Source organism: Paramormyrops kingsleyae, chromosome 10 (genome assembly GCF_048594095.1).
Source record: "Paramormyrops kingsleyae isolate MSU_618 chromosome 10, PKINGS_0.4, whole genome shotgun sequence".
NCBI classification, from domain to species: Eukaryota; Metazoa; Chordata; class Actinopteri; order Osteoglossiformes; family Mormyridae; genus Paramormyrops; species Paramormyrops kingsleyae.
Genome location: NC_132806.1, coordinates 15440516 through 15459947, shown reverse-complemented (window position 1 = coordinate 15459947; position 19432 = coordinate 15440516). Strand labels below are relative to the sequence as shown.

At 46.2% G+C, this 19432-nt stretch overlaps 1 protein-coding gene across 3 annotated transcripts; it reads left to right on the top strand.

The window, feature by feature from the left end:
* Positions 1-369: 369 nt before the first annotated feature.
* ntn5 (netrin 5) lies at positions 370-17410 on the top strand. Of its 3 annotated transcripts, XM_023832404.2 has the most exons (8): positions 370-455; positions 645-875; positions 7693-9104; positions 10181-10369; positions 12102-12251; positions 14738-14791; positions 15824-15904; positions 16188-17410. In XM_023832404.2, exons 3-8 carry the CDS (start codon positions 7703-7705, stop codon positions 16778-16780), a joined length of 2469 nt encoding a protein of 822 aa, XP_023688172.2. In that variant the 5' UTR covers positions 370-455; positions 645-875; positions 7693-7702; the 3' UTR covers positions 16781-17410. The 3 variants fall into 3 exon arrangements, with proteins under 3 accessions (XP_023688172.2, XP_023688173.2, XP_072573480.1); XM_023832405.2 differs by lacking the exon at positions 645-875; XM_072717379.1 differs by lacking the exon at positions 370-455 and having other exon boundaries at positions 482-875.
* Positions 17411-19432: the final 2022 nt, after the last annotated feature.

The following is a 19432-nucleotide window of genomic DNA, read 5'->3' as shown; positions in this document are numbered from 1 at the left end:
ACATCCGAAGCCAATGATGCTCTGCGCCATCCTCGATTGCTTACTGTTTCTATTTGAAAGCACTTCACTTTATATGCCATAAAACTAAACATATTTTGCCAAAGCATTACATTTTTACCATCTATATCGTACTTTTATAACTGCTTTTAGAAGTACTCCACATCCAACTCTAATTCTTTCCTCAGTTCATTTTAATTTTAAAAAGATTTTGCTTTTTAATTTCCTTTCAAGACTGTTTTCCAAACGCCTCGGAGCCCCTTCTGCACGTGAACAAACGCTAAGGGTCCTCACACACACCTGGGGACAATTCCTCAAGGGAAGTCATCAATCACCTTTTATATGCTTCTCTGGAAAGCCCTCTCATTTTTTTCTTCCTTCTAATCGCTTGACCCATTCCCTTTCACTTAGAATAATTTCCTCCGCCGTTTTCCATCTGCGTCAATTTTAGTTCACGTGTAAGTCTTTATTTGATTGAATTTTGTTTCTGTGCTCTGGTTTTTATGTCTGGTAGTGCACTGTATGTCAGTTGTGTGAAGCTCTTAAAACCAAACGAGAAAGTAACTTCCAAGCTCAATACAATGGCGAGAAAGCTGCGATGATCCTGAAATGTATATAGATTATGTGATCTTCAAATTGCCCGCCAGTGGTGAAAGCTACACAGACAGCGGTATCCCCACTCTGGCCTCCGGCTGATCTGCAGCAGCTTGTGCTGCTTTACGTCAGGACGGGACGCCCCCTGGCGCGCTGGACCCGACTGAGGAGGATCCGCTGCTCAGCGATCACAGCGATCGCGGCTAAATAACTGCCCACTTGTTGCACCCCAGATGAACGCGCTGGACACGGGCGGAGTGTGACCACGCATTGCGACGCGCATGGTTAGTGCAAAATCTCAATCCTCTCAATCTCTTTCATCCGCCAGTCTCAGCCAGACCTACACACTACGTAACGGGAAAAGAAGAATAGACTTGAAAATTAAAACTGAAGGACAAGGCTATGACCATTTCAATTAGTCCCGATTAAGATATCAGGCCTCACATTGGGGGTCTTATAGGGACTACTTGAAGTAGCTTCCGGTTTGTACAAAACACGTAATGCATGGAGTACCTATTTGCAAGAATTGTGGGCAAAATGGAAAATAAATATCACGCGATGTTGTGCTGAATATGCTTGCATAAATTCGTACGACTCCGGCAGTGTCTGCTAATTATACCGACGTTTCCTAGGCTAAATAGGTTTAAACTGTACTTCAATGCTGTCACTTGTTAGATTAAGTGTGCATTTTTCTGAAGGCTTCCTGTTCTAATTTGTTAATAATTTGACAAGTAATATGCTAACATTTATACGAACACAATGGAAATAACAATATAATTTTATATTACACCCACGCAATGTCAGATATATAGGGAACAATTTTTTGGGTGCTAAATTTAAAGTTTTACAGCGAGCATCAAAAATGTTGATATTTTTACGAGTCTGCTTGAACTTGAAACAATGAAACGTTGTGTAGGTAACTAACTGAAGAGTCGATCGATCCAAAATATTAGTTTCCTGAGTGAGTCATTTATGATGCTTTTGTTTGAGACTTAAAACACATGATTAAACATTTGACCCTCATGGGTTTAATAAGCTCAGTGCAATCTCATTTTAAGAGGTTACGTATCCCAGTGTTTTGTTCTTTTTTATCAGTATTTTCTGTGTTTCGTCAGTTAATGAAAATGTTTTGTTCCCAGGGAGGATTTTTCCCCGAATATGTTACTGACATTAATCTGTCTATTAAAGGAGGGTTGGTGTAATTCAAAACTGTTAAATTATAACAATTTGACAGTAACAAACATCAACCTCAATATATAAGTAAATGCTATTTATTTCAAATAACACGTTATTTACAGTTATTTTAAAACTATCCGGAAATGATTATTTTTGTGACTGACAAACTGGAGATTGACAATGATCACTGGCGTTTAATATTTATAATTTTTGTATTTCACGATCATTCTTGTTTATCGTCCTGTTTGTATCGTATATATGTCATCTTTGTGGTTTTGATTAAGACATTGTTTTAACCTATCATATGTGTAAATAACGTTTTCAATTGTCTTAACCAGGACGGTATTTAATTTATATAAAATAATTAAATTAATAATTGTTACAAATTATAGGCTACTATGCATGTTTATATTCGAATATTGGTATTTTAAAAATCGCTTTAAACTACTAAATTGTGCTTCGTACTTAAGATGCTAAATGATAATTATTTATAGCAGCACAATTTTCTTATGGTTTTTATACCTCGTCCAAGGCATGTAACCTTTTTCTTTCCTTTATAAATGTTGATGATAAGGGTAGCCGTTCAGAAAACGGTTAGCTAAACGCTATAGCCTAAGTGTACGACTGGGCGTAGCATATGTTAAATTTGATGTCTGTTCACATATACAATACGCTTTGCTTTAGACAATATGCCACGCACATAAATTTCTGTAAAAATATAAAATATACAAAATCAATAGAACAAATCAGTTTCCGTGTGGCAAAAAGCAATAGGGCCTAATTTATCGTCTTATTTATCTTTGGTCGTTTTGGAGTTCGATTTGGAGTCTGAGCACAATAACTAATTTTGCATCCCGTGTGGTAATTAAATACTAATAACAGAATTCTTGTTCTTCCACAAATGAACAGTTGACATGTTAGCCCAGTGACCTGTGTCTAATGGATCATTTTTGTCTTACTATTTATCTTGTTAAATTACAAATTGTAGTAATAATAGTAATCATATTATTTATATATTATATAAATTTATTATTTTATTTTGACTATCACTAAGGTTCATTTTGTTCTGTTCCCCTCGTTCCCGTTTTTACTGTTACAATAATAACTTTAACAGTCAAAACCTTTAAAACCATGGGTAGTTGTTAAAGTGTAGTCGCCATATTACTGACCTGGACCCGTAGAGTTTGGATGAAATATCACATCTCATTATTATTTTCGGTCGGTGCTATTACACAGCTCATACATAATATTAGCTGGAGTGTTACGAGAAAATATTATGCATTTACCCTTCAGGTCTTTGTTCCAGAGCAAAGCAAATAAATATAACCACGGTCTTGTATTCCTAAAAATATCTTTACGGCCTTTGCAGTAGGCCCCGCTAGGTCCAAATGTGTCAATAAAAATAAATATACCATATGCGGTTACCGTATTTTTCCTTCGTTTGTAATGTCGTAACTGCTGATTGTCCAAAATAAAAGATATTACTTACTTGTATAGTTATATATTTAATTTATACAATTTTAACGTTTCCGTTGTTTAACGTTTTAACGCTTTGATACGTAACGGGAAAGAAACCTTTTGGTCACAACATATGATTTAAGTAATGCATATGCTACTCTGATTTTAATATCTGTTGTTATTCTAGTCTACAGGCTTCGGCGAGCCTGACTAGGATTAGCCCGTAGAAGACGGAGGAATGAATAGATCTGTTATTATTGTATGTTGTTTTTTGGGGCCGAATCAGATAATGTAATTTAAAATTTATAACGTGGCATCATCACACGGTAACATATTTTATATTTATTACGTTGTTTAGGTTTTTTCTTGTTTTGATCTTGACGTTACCCTCATAGCGTGTTGTGTAATCTGCTGACACGTCATGGTTACTTTTCAGTGACTGTCACTTAAACAGAAAATCTCTAAATATGTCTATAAAAACATTTTATTTATAAATTGTATATTAATATTTATTGTTAAACATAACGTGGTGAATAAGGTAGCCTATACTGTATCCCAGAGCGTAAGAAGAGGGGGCATGTAGCCTACCATAATTAATTAATAAATAATTAATTAATTTGGATTCATTCATCCCAAAATAAATACACCTTTGTATTTAAATTGCGCAGTTGTATCCCAGCCCCAACATCAAACTGCCGACTACGCAGTTACTTTCTCCTTTTTTGACTGCAGGTTTTTACACCTGTGCTGCCGGCTTGCCGAGGCGCCTGTAGCGCCACCCTACGGCGATATCCAGATGCGATTCTGCGATTTAAATAAAATCTCAGTTAAAACGGGCAGCGCCGACCTATTAACGCGGGTAATTATAGCGGAGGCTAAAGGGGGGCCTCCTTTCTGTGTCTCTCTTTTTCTTGACTTTTCCTTTTTCCCCATGCAGTGATTGTGAGAGTGCAGACCTAGATGAAAACAGCGTTTTGCTAAAGATACGAGCAGCGATAATCCATTTTCTTCGGGCTGTCAGTGTACCTCCCTGACAGGCCACTAAAATTAGATTATTACCCCTGAAGGAGGCTGGAGGGTTGCCCGTCCGCGCGGAATAACGCGCTTGTTGCTGAGAGTAAGAGAGCTACAGGGATTGTGTACCTTACCTGTGTTCGCGGCGGGGTGGGTTTCCGTCGGGCTAAAGACCATGGGAAATGGACAGAGGTGTTACGGCACTCGCTAATAGTCACAAACAGGTGCCTAGTTGTAACTTGTTTGTCTGCTTGTTGACCTGTTGTGTTTTAAGATAAAGGTTCAAGGCTTTATCGAGAGTATTTGATCATACAAGCTACACTATATGTAGGAAGCTTTAAGACAGTGTAATTTCGTATTTTAAGTTTGATTTATAGTACTATTAAGTTTATCGTTTGTCCAAGTACTCCTCAGTAATGTGGAAAGAGAAATGTTTTATTGCAGAGTTCCTTTGATTCCCGTGAGGTTCAGCTTATAGACCTGTTTTAAAAAAAAATACACGTTACCGTGTCAGGTTTCATTTTTCTTTCATTAGTAATAAGTAATTACAACTGTCTGTAACAGCTGCATGACATCTTGAGCAAAGTCTCTGTGGTATTGGCCCAGGAGATGGACCCCCCCCCCCCCCCCCTTATTCCGCCTGGAGCGGGGGGTATAGCCCCATTCTGCCCATGACCAGGAATTTTAAAATGTGTGAGACATGCTAAATCCAATTCATCTGCTTCTAATGCTGTCCAAAGATGAGGATTTGAAGCAGCTAACTGGAACGGAGTTAGCTGACAGCTACCAGACTGCAGTTAGCTAACCAAACATCCCCCTCCCCACAGAAAGAGAAGGATTTAGTCAAAGTGAGAGAGCGCCTTCCCACCCCTGAGGTCCTGATGAATTCAGCAGAACACATGAGACTTTGAATAGCAGACAAATTGAAGGGATTTTCAGACCAGAGTCCGGGGTCTGTTCTGGCCCCCACCGTGTGCCCCTCTCTCCCCCGCCCCCCCGTCCAGGCACTCTCCGTCCGCTCGACCCCCTGTCCGATCTTTCAATGGACGCCATCTCCCCCCCACCCCCCGCCCCAAGGGGTTTTTTTTCCTCTGGGCCCTCAATTCTGGAATCGATCACGGGCTGGTCCTGTGGGACCCACATGTGCTTCTGCGTGGGCCATTAAAATTCTCCATTCCAAAAATGGCTTAAATGAACCGTCCTGTCATTCTGACGGGTCTGCAGTTTTGCCGGGGGTGGGGCTGGATGGGTGGGGGTGAGGGAGGGGGTTATAAGTTTCAGTTGAATGTTAATTGAAATTTTATGGTCGAAGCTTTAGCCGTGCCCCAGTGTTTATTTAAGAATATTTTATCCAGAAGTGATCCCCACAAACCCCCCCCCACCCCTGATCCCAGATGACAGGTCCTGCAGCCGTGAGGAGATCGGCATTTGGCACCCAAAAGAAGGTGTCACTAATTCCCATGAACAGCATCCATCCGGCGGGCGCTGCTAATGGTCTATGTTTAATTAGTGTTGTAATGTGCAATATGAGGAATGGAAACGAACATGATTCCGAATCATTCATAGGTCAGGAATCTCTAACCCCCCCCCCCCCCCCCAGGAAAAAGTAGGCAGGTTCATCCCTGAATATCACTGCATACCCCCACCCCCGGCATACAAACCCTGTACATCTGCAAACGTCCTGTGAGCTGACACCCCTTTGAAATTCAATATTCAATTAATCAGGCAATTGATTAGAGGGTCTTTGCGCGCTCTGACAGTGGCCTGGGATCCCCACCAGCATGTCCTGACGCATCCGAAATGATTGGGATCTGTGGCAGTCCCTGGAGTATGTGTCACAGTGCCCATCGCTCTGTCCCCGGTGCGACCTGTCTCCAACGGCAACGCCAAAACAGTTCCTCCTGACTGGGGGAACGGAGCCAAACCTGCTCCCCCCCCCCCCGCGTGCCCCCTCGGGCCCAGAGTGTGGCCTCGGGTTTCAGACGCTGCTCTAATTGAGCGCACTGACTCGGCCTGTGACCCTGGAAATGCGTGTCGCTCCTACAGGGTTGGTTTATACATCCCTGCTGACTGTGCTGTCAGTGTCAAACGCTTGTTAGGAGACCATCAATCTTCGACAGTTAGGAACGCTCCCAGAGAGAAGGGGGCAGGTGACAGACACACATAGGAAATGTACAAGATGGAGGGAGAGGGAGAGAGAGAGAAGGAGATATTTATACATGTATAAATGTGTGTGTGTATATATATATAAATGTATAGATAAATGTTATATAAATCTTCACATGTATATTTAAATTGTTTTATATATACCCATGAAAGACACAGGAGTGTGTATCTATGTATATCTATTTTGGTTGAATATCTTTAGTTTGAAGTGCAATGTGCTGTTTTTTTATGTTGCTGTAAGACGCAGTAAGAACCCACAGCCTCCCGGTACTCTTGAGCAGCAGAACAATAGGGCAGTTAATCTGTCATGGGTCTGTGGGTCGCGGGATGAACATCGATGTTCCTGCTGTGTACAGCAAGCGCAGCACCGGCTAGATTAAGGCTCTGGACGCATATCTTTCTACCTCCCTATAAATTTTCTCAGCCCTGCTAACTTCCCCTCTTTCTTCCCTTCCCCCATCCATCTCTCTCTCTCTCTCTTTTTTTGCTTTCACGCTCTTCCTCTTGCGTCAGTGTACAGAGTGTATTCCCGGAAGTACAGCGAATCTGATAATTCAGCTCAGCTGGCGTAAAACACACACACGCGCTGACCGCCTGTCGCCTTCTGTGTCCCCATCCACAGGTGGCTTGGTGATGTGTCAGACGATTGCAGGGTGATTTTGAGGCAGTGGGGGGCACTTAATGAACATGTGAAAAACCAACAGCAGGTTGTTGGGTGGGGGGGAGTGGATCATTGGCACTGCAGCTGTAAAGTGATATCTAGAAATGTTTGTTTATTTTAGCAGATGCTTATATCTGAGGCGACATGCATTTTTTTCTTTTTTTTTGCTAAAGTGGGGTCAGACAGTTCCTGGAGCCAGTGCTTGAAGTGAACTTCTGTATTTTCGTCTTTTGGGTTCCGCCACTTTTTTCTGCGTTCCAGTACTTACTGATCCGACGCAGCGACAGTGGCCCGAGAAAATTAGAGTTCCTGCACTTATTTTTTCCCACTTCAAGCACTGCCTGGAGCGGTTGGGGATTAAGGGCCTTGCTCAGGGACCCATTGATGACCTCGCTCTTCTGACCCTGGGATTCCAGTGGCCTTTCGATCATAGGCACAGCGTCCACTGAGCCACGTGTTGTTTACATTGTGCTGTGCTGTGTAACTGTTTGCATTGTCTGAGTGATGCACGCTGGCTTGGCAGCTGGAGAGACACGGGGGTAAAGACATGCTCACTTGTCCTTTGTTTGACACCCTGTGTCCACTGTGTCGTTATTCCTACTTTAATGGCGTCTTTCCACCCACAGGCACTGTGACATGACACTCTTTCCCCGCTCCCCTCCTACCCTATCCCTTCTATTCTTCCTCTTCTCCCTCTTCCCTTCCTCCCTGTTCTCGCCTTCCCTATCCCACTCCACGCTGCGCTGGAGTTCTGCCCAGGACCCCTGCTACCAGCTGGACGGGCGTCCGCGGCACTGCCTGTCGGAGTTTATAAATGCCGCTTATAGTGTACCAGTGCAGGTCTCGAATACACTGGGTGGCCCTGAGAGAAATGTCAGTTCACTTACGGACCTCCACAACCCCCACAACCTGAGCTGTTGGCTGGGGGAGGAGCTCAGCGGGGACTGGACCCTGACCGTACCCCTGGGACGACGCTTTGAAGTCACCTACGTCAGCCTGCAGTTCTGCCAGCAGAGGGCGCCACCTGACTCTCTCTATATCTCCGTCCTCAAGTCCATGGACCACGGGCGTAGCTGGAGGCCCTTGCAGTTTTACTCCCCCGACTGCATGGGCTCCTTCGGGCTGCTCCCCCGCACCTCGGCCCTCTCACGTCATCAGGAGATGGAGCCCTTTTGTTCGGATGCTCGGCCATTGCAGAAACAGCGAGGGGGGCTGGTGTTAGCTTTTTCTACCCTGGATGGGCGGCCCTCGTCCTCGGATTTCGATAACAGTCCCGTGCTTCAGGATTGGGTAACCGCCACTGACATCAGGGTGGTATTCCACCAACAGGCAGCCAGGAAGGTGGAGCCCTCCCTCGATGAGGGTGGAGTCTTGAGATGGAGGGCTGGGTCTTCTCCAATTGGCCGTGGCCATGGCAATAGGGCAAAAGGTGGGATTGTAAATGGGAGTACGGGGGCGAGGCTGCCAGATTTCGGGAAAAAAGGCACCAGCATGAAAATGTCTGCGAGAGACCGAAATGACAGGTTTGATAAATCCTGGAAAGTGAGTAATGGGAGGACCAGGCAACCTAAAGATGGACACAACATGACCCAGAAAGATGAGTCCCTAAGGCGTGCTGTGGCTCTCTCCAGGAAGGGAGTGGCTAAGGGGAAGGGGCGGGGCCGGAGGAGGAAGGCGTGTGCGGAGGGAAGGTGTGATTGGACGATAGAGGGTCCAGAGAGGGGCACCACAGAACGAGAACTGAGAAGGCGGAGGAATAACAGGCAGATAAACGGGGCGCCACGGAAGCACTGGGGCAAGGACTTCCCGTCGGCCTTGTCGCTGCTCTCCCGGCCCGCCCTGTCACTGTCCGACCTGCAGGTTGGGGGGCGGTGCAAGTGCAATGGCCACGCCTCCCGCTGTCTCCGCGACGCCCAGGGCCGGGCGGTCTGCCTGTGTGAGCACCACACGACTGGGCCCGACTGCGACGCCTGCGAGCCCTTCTACTGCGACCGGCCCTGGCAGCGCGCCACGCCCAGCCACCCGCACCCCTGCGTCCGTGAGTCCCCCCCCCCCCCCCATGCTGCTGTTTCTGCATCTGTCACCGTGACACACCCCGGGGAAATGCCTTAGCAACCTGGATTTTTAAAAGTGAATTTAATCCAAACTCATGCCTGTAATATGTTGTGTATATCAGCTTGTTCTGAATAATTTATCCAATAAGTCAGTGTTTCTCAATCTGGTCCTCAGGGACCTAAAGCCAGTGCTCATCTTTGTTCCCTCCCTGCTCTCAGCATGCCCGTGTCAGGTGCTCGGTGTTCTTTGATTGGCTGGGAGCTTGGAGGGAGCAAAAATGTGAACTGTCTGGGAATCCCCAAGGACTGGGTTGAGAAACACTGCCGTTAGTCTGTCCCAGAATGCACAGGACACACCAGTAGCAGGTCACCAGTGTGTTGCACACTTACAGACACAGTTATGCTCCATGTGGCAGTTAAGCGTCTCTGGTTACCTTTGTGGACTGTTTGGGGGGTGGGTGGGAACCAGAGAACTTGGAGGAGGCCCTCAGAGATACAAGCACCCAGCTGACAGGGAATGTTTGTAGAACTACAGTCAGTGTTATGTGAAGGTCTTCTCAGAGCTGGCAGAGAACGTTCTTACTGTAATGTCAGCGGAAGGTTGTTTCCACGTTTGGCACCTGGACGGCCATTTATATACTGTGCTATATGTATATACTGCGAATTCACCAGCCAGCCTTGGTCTGCGACCATAGAGGTGTAAAGCCACAGTGCTACCTGCTGCTCGCCCATGGCCTTTATTCATTTATGTAGTAGTAGCTGTAGTAGTAGCAACAGTAGTAGTAGTTGTAGTTGTTAGTAGTAGTAGTAGGATAATGTTCTGGAACATCAGGAAAACTTGACACTGAATATTTCCATACCGTAATTATAATGTTCAGTAAACGTTCTTTGAATGAAAATTTAGCTGGGCAGAGCCTACAAAATCCACAAAACTCAAAGTTTTGAATTGATATGTGAAAAATACAAACTTTCTATTACCGTAATATAAAGATGGCTGAGCCCCAGGCTGCTTTCCGGAACCTTCTTTGTGACGCCCCCCCTCCCCATCTCTCCTCCGCAGCGTGCGAGTGTAACGGCCACTCCTCAAAGTGCCGGTTCAGCATGGAACTCTTCCAGCAGTCTGGGCGCCGCAGCGGAGGCATCTGCCTGAAGTGCGGGCACCACACCGCCGGACGGCACTGCCAGTACTGCCAGAACGGCTTCACCCGCGACCACAGCAAGCCGCTGAGCCACCGGAGGGCATGCCAACGTCAGTCTGTGTCTGTGCGCCTGTGTCACACGCGGCAGGCAGTGTGGAACGTGTGCCGTATGTGTTGGTCTTTAGAGGTGGATAGTTCAGGTCCAGAAAGTAGCAACTCCAGACCAAGATTTCATTTCAACCAACCAGTTGAGGACTCTGTGAATGTGACTCTTTTTACTGGTTGGCTGAAACAAAATCTTGGTCTGGATTTGTACTTTCTGAACCTGAGATGTACACCTCTGATAGTCTTTGTGTGGCTGTACTGTGAGATTTGCTTTTCCTAACCCTGTGCTGATATTTTAGAGCAAAATGCTCCCATAAGGACGGCAAACCCTGAACAACACCATGTATTCATCTATCCATGAGCCAAACCTCTTATCCTAGCCATTGGGGTCCCTGGAGCCCATCCCAGACAGCACAGGACACAAGGCTGTGATACACCATGGATGGGATGCCAGTCTGTCAATGAGTCTGTGCCCTATTGGTGATTTAGGAAAGGCTGTTAGCATAACTGCATGCCGTTAGCCTGCGAGGAAAAAAACCTGCGGTAAAGGGGAATATGCAAACTCCCCTTACAGAGAGCAGAGGTGGAATTTGAACCCCCAACCCTCAAAGGGAGGCATATGGGCCACCTAGTCTACCACCCCAGCCTAGTTGGCAATATGTTATACTCAGTAAATGTTAACAAATGTGTGTCAGTGACACTAAGCGTTTAGGTTTGGGGTGTTTGGTTTGCTAAGTGTGGAGTCCCTGAATTTAGGGTGACCAGATAATCCATGTCAGGGAGGACACTTTGAGCTACTTCAGGTTTTACAAACTACTTTCAAATTGAAAGGCTCCTGTGCTCGGCTAATTAGTTCAGCTCTTCTTGTGCTTTGATTGGTTTATTTCCTTGACTGAAAGACTCATCCAGCTGTTTCACATTAGCATTAGTGACACATGCATGATTATAGGAGACTGACCAATCAGCACACAGCAAGAGCTCAGTGCTCAAGTGAAATCCAGGTCCGTTTAATTGAAATGGTAATTTACAATTCCTGTCCTAGCTCAGAGTGTCCTCCCTGACATGGATTATCTGGTCACCCTACTGAATTAAAATGTAACATACTGTATTGGTGATTTAGGTTATATATGAAGTCTGTTTCACTGTAAACTTTAATCTAATCTTACTGTGTCCTGTTGCCCATGCTCTCTGTCTGTAGGAGGTGTTTGTGTTTGAGAAAGACCACTGTATTTCGGTTTATTTTTTTGCTGGGAGACGTTGCTAGAACATTCTTAAAATGTAACCTTAAACATACACGGTCAACGTTAATGTACACAGACTGTGAATATAACACCACAGAAACATGTCTTTGAGATATGTAATTGTTTTATTAAGCTATTTGATGATTTAGCTTACAATGTTTACTTCTGCAGTAGATCCCCAATAGTTTGTTTAAATATCTCTGTGACTGGAAGGGAGATCTTAGACCTTGTGTTGGGTTTCTGGTGAGTTTGTTTAAACTTTCACGTCAAGCTTAAACAGAAGTGATTATCAAAACAGTGAAAATATTTTAACATGCAAGCAGAAGATGTTAGTTATAACACTGCATTTTCTTGCTTGTAATTGTATTTGATGTTTCTTCTTTATAAAACTGTTCCATTACCCCACTGCCTGTATCTTACTGGTCCCCCAACTCTTTCTTTTTCCTCTTTTCTTTATCTCTCTTCTCATTCTCTTCATCTCTCTTTCCCTTCTCAGCTTGCCAGTGCCATCCAGTGGGGGCAGTGGGGCAGTGGTGTAATCAGACATCAGGCCAGTGCCTCTGCCGTGATGGGGTGACTGGCCTGAGGTGCAACCGCTGTGCCCCAGGCTACCAGCAGGGGCACTCTCCTATTCGGCCCTGCCTCCGTAAGTGCCAGCCCAGCATGCTTTGTGTCTGCAGCTATTGGTAGGATGGGTATTAGCAGGGTGACTAATCAGCACTGGGGAAGGATTATTAACCTAAATATGTCAATGCAGGTAATTTTGTTAAAAAAAACAGCTACAGAATTTTTATTACCTAGAAAAATTGTAAGGAGATGTTTATAAAGTTCAAACCACAAAAGCAACAATTTGCAACTAAGAAGCCAAGCATCATTGTCAGGCATTAAAGTGGGCAACTCTGCAATTTGACAAAGGCGAGGAAAACTCGTAGAGGATTGAGATACATATACAGTGGACTTATTCTTCTCTAATAGATGAAGTGCCGTGTAGCTTCTGCCTTAGGATGCGACTGCTGGAGGGCAGAGAGGCTGGTGGATTAGAGGACAGGCCAGAAGCAGAGCTTGATGTGGAGAACTCTCCAGTGATAATTGCATGAAAATCAACATTATGCGATGCTGTCACTTGACTTAAAATAAGGAAATAACACACGTTTCTTGCATGTTATGCTCAAAAAATGCCTCTGAATAATCAAGAGAGTAAGGACAACCTTTTTCTACCTTGGGCTGGCGCAAAGTCTGTTTTTTCCGCCGTTAAAATAGCAAAATGGATTTGTACACGCCTGTAAATATTAGTTGTGCTTTGCATTAGATCAGTGGTTCCCAATCCTGTTCCTGGCGATCCCAGCCTGCCAGAATGTTTTCGTTCCAACCCTTCCTTAATCAGGCTTATATGGTCCTTAATAGGCTAAAGCTAGTTACAGAACAAACGCGGCAGGCGCTCTGCGCCCCCCATTCAAAAAACAGCAGTGTCCGCTCAACGCGCTGTGCTCGCGCGGGGCTTCTGTGCAAAGAGTAGGCGTGGTTTTCAAAACACTCTACTGTCATTTCGCCTCGCGGTCAGTAGCGACGATGTATATTTCGCATGCGAAAAGGTGGTACGCTTGTGTGATATACCTCTGGGAACTTAGACCCGGACAATATAAGTTTTTTCCTCCATTTCGATTTCTGTGCCCGGTTCGGTACCTTGTTTCTATTGATCGCGCGACAATGCGTCATAGCGCGCAGCGGTCAAAGTTCAACAAAGTTCATCTTTGACCGCCGTCAAAATAGAACCCACAATGTTGTTTGTATTTATTAAAGTGGGTGTGACCATGTTTCTTTTCCTGGCCCCTGATTGGTCGATTACAACCGTTAAGTCCAGCTGCCAATCCACAATCCCAGATCTGTATCTTTGTGTAACTGGAACAACAAAGGAACCCTTCATTGTCCAGCGGGTCCCATCCTGAGGACCAGGATGATCCTGTGCTAACATCAGGTCTGGCTGCCTTCAGCATCTATTCCAGACTCCGCTGGTGTGTAATGGTTAATCCACGTGTGTCTCCCAGCTGGATCGTCGCTCCGCGGGCCGCGGCCAGGGTATGCGCCGGAGGCCCCGGCACCTGTTGGGTCCGTCAGCTTCTCTGTCAGCCACGTAGACACATCATTCTTCAAACGGAAAGACACACTGAAAGAAAACCGTGTTTGTTTTTAAACCGGCGGGTCCCAGCGGGAACCCAGCATCCGCAAACAAAGCCTCCCCGCTTAGCGCATTACAGCAGATCCCTCGCGCTCATTTCAGCGTGATGAACAGTTCTTATAATATCTCGAATGATTGTGTTTACTAAATTTATAGATGATCTGAGGCCAGCGCCCCCCCCCCCCCAAATTGTGGGTGTAGACCTCTTGTACCACCAGCCCCCAGCCCCCCCCCCCCAGTCAGCTGTGTGAGTGGATTGGGTATCACTGTCCCAGTTGTGTCAGGGTGGAAGAAGAGGTGCAGGGCTCTGAAAATGCCTGTGTAATATATGGGTGCCCCCCCCCCACCACCTCAAGGCCTTTCATGGCTGGGGTCAGTGCTCATGGAGGTAGATCTCAGAGGCCACGTAACGTTAGAAAGATGCTCATGAGCGTGCCGCATGGCCGGCAGATCTCCCCCCCCCCCCCCCCCCAGGGGGGGGGTCACGTTACGCAGATGCTCCCACAACTCTCTGTGGACCGGTGGACAGTTTTGGATGGGGAGGGGGGCAGCTGGTTAACCAGCTCGACCCTTGAGGACCACACACATGCACAGGCTGGCCCAGATGAGGCCTCCTGCGTCCAGGCATGCAGCTCACAGAGGAATGTTAGAGCAGCGCACATGTTCGCATTCCTGCTGCTAGCGTTGCGTGTTGATGTTCCTGCTCCCTACACACACACAGCGATAGCGGCACTAGGGTAGCATCCTCGCTGTGAGCATATTCACCCTGCCACCAGCATGGATTACTCAAATTCTTCTAATTTTTTTCTTTTTTGCATAGTTAGTGAGTTGACCTTCACATCAGACCACCAAGCTCTTCCTATAGCACCTGCTATCTAGGGATACTTGAAAGCTTCCTTTTCATGTTGCCTGCTGGCCTCTTACCAATCACATGTGTGCTTGTGTCATTGATGCAGGAATCCAGGAGCTGGTCCCTACGACTCCCGTTTACCAGCCCCAGTACCGCATTGGTAAGGTGAAAAATATGACAAAATATGCTTTGCTCTGCTCTCAGGTCCTTGTAGATAACCAGCCAATCACAAAATAACTGTAGCAGGTTAAAGGACAGCACGCGCTAAAGATTACATTTTCAAAATTTTACAATATATTGATATTTTTTCAGCACGTTTATATCGATTTACTTTTGACCGTATGTTAAAATTAGGGCTTTATTAAAGTTTTTTTTTTTTTTTTTTTTTTTTTTACTGGAAACCAACAGTATTCCTTCCTGGTTGAAAGCGGCACAAGAGCTGCGGTCCTGATGTTACACAGAATCCCAGAATTCTCAGCTAAAATCAGGCCGCTCAGTTAGGGCCGTCTCCTGGGAAGCTGGTGGAGGGGAGAGGCGAGGAATCATTGGTGCTTGGTTCATTGCGTTTTAAAACATTGTTACAAATATTGTATTTTGCAATATATGTTTTATTTTGTTTTGGGCCAATACCTTAAAATGAGGGTCTATTCACTTAAGTGCAGGTTTAATGGTTATCAGGCTACAGATTTTACAGTACAGCCATTTTCCAAATAGGTGTTGGATTTAGATTCGTTTTTTTTTGTTCCTTAACATTCACCTTCTGTCTTGAGGGGAAAAAAATGTGTTGGTGGACAAAGTGCAGTAAAACCTTATTTGAGTCACATTCAAAAGAAATTACGTCGTTTGGTAGTGAAACCAAATTAAAATATGTTTATATTAGAAAACATTGGCAACTTTTGTCATCGTTGCAGAACGCATACAAGAGCAAAATGGTAACCTGCGCGGCGCGGCGTCCAAGCCTATTTTGCCCGGACACAGGAGCACCTTGGATAAACAAAAAAAAATAAATGTTGAGAATCACTGGCTTATGTGATTTTGTCGCCATCTCGTGGCTACTGTCAAAACACGAACGCAGGAAAAGTCTGTGCGGTGATGGGATACCATAGTGACACACGGAAGCGGGGGAGTGAGAAGTCCGTGCAGCTGTCCAGGCTAATGTCGCAACGCGCCCCCACTGTCTCGTGCCTTACAGGTGAGCAGTGCGGCTCTTACTGTCAGCCGTCTCAAGTCAAAGCGAAGATGAACCTGGAGACGTACTGTTTGAAAGACTATGGTGAGTGTAGACATATGCAAACGCACATCAGATTAACAGTCCAGGAGTCACTCCCTCTTTTCTTAGGTGCCTTATTTCTTTGTGTAAACCCCCCCCCCCCCCATACACACACCATGCTCCATCTTCACCTTCCTCCTTATGCTCCCTGACTTCTTCTTTTAATCAAATTCAGTCACTGTCATCTTATCATTTTGTTACCTTTAAGAGTAAAATAGAAACATTTCCCTTTAGATTTTAACCTGCAGCCTTAGGATTAGTTTGATTTCTCTGTCCTCTGACCCAGTTCTGAAGGTTCAGGTCAGAGGCATGGAGCGATCAGGGCCCTGGTGGCAGTTCTCAGTGCTGGTCCAGTCCGTGTTCCGCCTGGGGACAGCCCGCATACGGCGCGGCCTTCAGGCTGTGTGGGTACCGGACCGAGACCTGGGCTGCGGCTGCCCAGCCCTCCAGGTGGGCAGAGCCTTCCTGCTGGTCGGAGCTGAAGCCAGCAGTCACAACTGGGGACCAGAAGAGCGCCGCCTGGTGGCCGATCGCAGCACGTTGGCCCTGCCTTGGAGGGAACACTGGAATCCCAAGCTGAGGGGCTTCCGGGGGCAGGACAAGAGGGGCCGTTGTCCTCCCAGACCACCGAGAAGAACCACACAGCCTCCCGTGGACCACACCCCTCCCCCCCCAACGCTGTCACCGTCCAGGCAGCTGACCCACTCTCGGAACACTGGCGCTGGGCCAGCGACACCACAGGTGGAGGAATCGGATCACGAGGCAGGGCCCTCGGCTCAGACACAGACACCCCCCCCCCAAAGCTCATATCCCAGCGAGCTCCTGAGCCCTCCACAACACATGCCCCCCCACAAGTCCGAAGAAAGGGGGGAGAGCTGAGGTCACACTTGTAGTGAGCGTGTGGGGGAGGAGGAGGCTGCAGGGGCTGAGGATCTAGTCCCCTCTGCATGTCTGAAGCAAACCAGTGTTGAGGAGAACATGCTGCCCACACACACAACCCTGGGGATGTGAGGCAGGCCTGGTACCCCTCACCTGTAAGACACAGACGCCGATGTTCATACATCGGCGGCAATTAAGATAAAAACAATAAAAACTACCTTTTTCTAAACAATGACAGACGGTCAGATGGTCCTGAGGGATTCGGTAATGATTGTGTTACACCAGATGGACGAAGACCTGAAAATCCTGGAAGGTGAGGACTCTGCAGATCTGCCTTGACAAAGAAGGGAAAGTCTGCCATTTATGCATGTCGGAGCCCAAATAATACATACTGCAGAAAGCCAATGATGTCCGAGACTGAAAATGTATCCATACGTGTTATTTTTCCAAGATGAAGCTGAGAATTCAAGGTTATTTGTCTAGAAAAGTTAGCTGCTATGAAACAACGGCATGAAACAATTTTTACTAATTATTGTTTTTGAAAACAATTTAACTCTCTTTAAAGATCTCAAACTATTGCCATATCTGTGGTAGGTTCTGAATAAAAAAAAAAACTGCTTAGTCTTCTGACCCATGTTTCTCAGTGTTTTTTCTGCCACAGCCCATCTTCCGTAATGCAGCATTTTACAACGCGGCTCTAACCAATAAATTTCCTTTGACAGCCCGTCCACTGTAGACCCATGCAAACTCTTGGCCCTGGATTGTAGTTTGATTGGCACTCATCCGCCCAATCACAGTGCAGACCCCTGCTCCCAACAAGCCAATCAGTAGCAGGCCCAGGATTTTATAGCGCTACTTTGTTCACAGGGAGAAGGCAGAGACTGAGGTAGAGTTTATGTTGGAGACATAAAAAAAATCCAGACATAAAAAACCAATTTGTCAAACTCAATATAATTTTAAATGCATCTGCGAATGTCTACCCCTGTTACACCCCCAACTGAAAATAAAAGGAAAATGGAGCCCACAGGAATGACGGTTTATCCATGGGCTACCACCCGCGCAGAGCCGCACCTGCTCCATCTATCCAGGAAGGACATGTCATTCCCAAACCGCACTGCGAGCCCCTAACAACTGATTGTTTGTTTGAGACGACATCTCCCATCACAAGCAGACCATATATCACCCATACTGTAGCAAACGCACTGTATATCTCACACGGACAGTTTTATTATTATGGCGAATAACTTTCTCCATTTATGCACGTCCAGGTTTTCCTGGCAGAAGCCGGGCGCTGATGTCATTCATGCAACACCAATTAAATGCGCCATGCACTTTTTAGAGAGTGCATATACAGTTACAGCTTTGCGCACACACAAACACGCACACGGTAGCAGCCGGGTGGGGATTAGCTCTGACACGACCGGCGTAAACACCTCCCGCCAGGAGATGCCAGCTTTACTGCCTCGCCGGGGGCGATTTTTACGAGACGGGAGACTGCGAAGCCAAAGGTCAACAAGCTCCGAGGGTCCGTCCTGCTGGTGGCACCAGAAGCGGTGGCGAACGGATGTGCGCATTCGCGGGAACGCGCTTAAAACTACTGGTGCGATCAGGGTAGGTATGAGTCGCTTGTCTGCGCGCCGATGCAAACGCACGCAAGCGGCAAAATTTTTCACACTTCTTGGTCACACTTAACGCCTGCGTTTTCTGTACAGAAACCAACTCTTGGTTCATGTAAGCGACAGCGCCCTTTAACCTACACAGACACAAACAGCCTCTATTAAACGGAAAAAAATAGCACACTGAAAAATGGCCATCCTCACGTGTTCTTACACTTATCGCCCCCCCCAAAAAATGACATTCTGCATAAAAGGCTGACACCGCTGCCACCCGACCCAGCATTCCTTGCAGCTGCGGAGTGCAGCGCAACTCGACACCCTTATCGCCCTTAATTAAGTTCTCTCTCCTTCCCCTATGGTTTACGCAATCATCCGGTGCAATTCAAATGGGAAATTAAAAGGAAGTCATGTAAAGTTTTCAATATATAGGCTATTAACACACAGGAACTGAACTAACCTGTTGAACATGTATACCGAAATTTATGGGTCTGTATCATTTTAATAAAAGTTCTATTCCTAATACTGTTATATGCTTACACATGGTCCAAGTTTTATTTCATTTTACGGCACGATGATAAAAACAGACTTGTTGATCCAGTTTAACTGCCATGGAGGGTACGGTTATAATAATTGGGTTTTTAAGGGAACAAGGGGGAACCACAAGAATAAAACAGATTCTGCATTTTTCAACCGATTTTTTTAAACGTGTACGCCATGCACTTTCATAATGGCGGACGGTAAATCGGAGCGGTTATCAGTTTGCGGTCAGTCTGGGGTGGGAGTCCAGTGTCCACCCGGTGTTTCCTCTTCTCCAGTCAGGATCGGCGACATTCGAGATCAATTCCCACTTTCTGGGATTGTCGTTACCAAGCGGCGGGGACCGCTGATTTACGGGTGCGTCGTAATCACGTCTCCTTTATGTCGAAGCGTCATTATCCCCCCCGCACCTGACACCGGCAGGCTACGGTCTGAGGCTCCGGAATGCTTGTAGGGAATGCCCGGGATTAGGCCATCAAACGGCCCGCCCATGGACGGT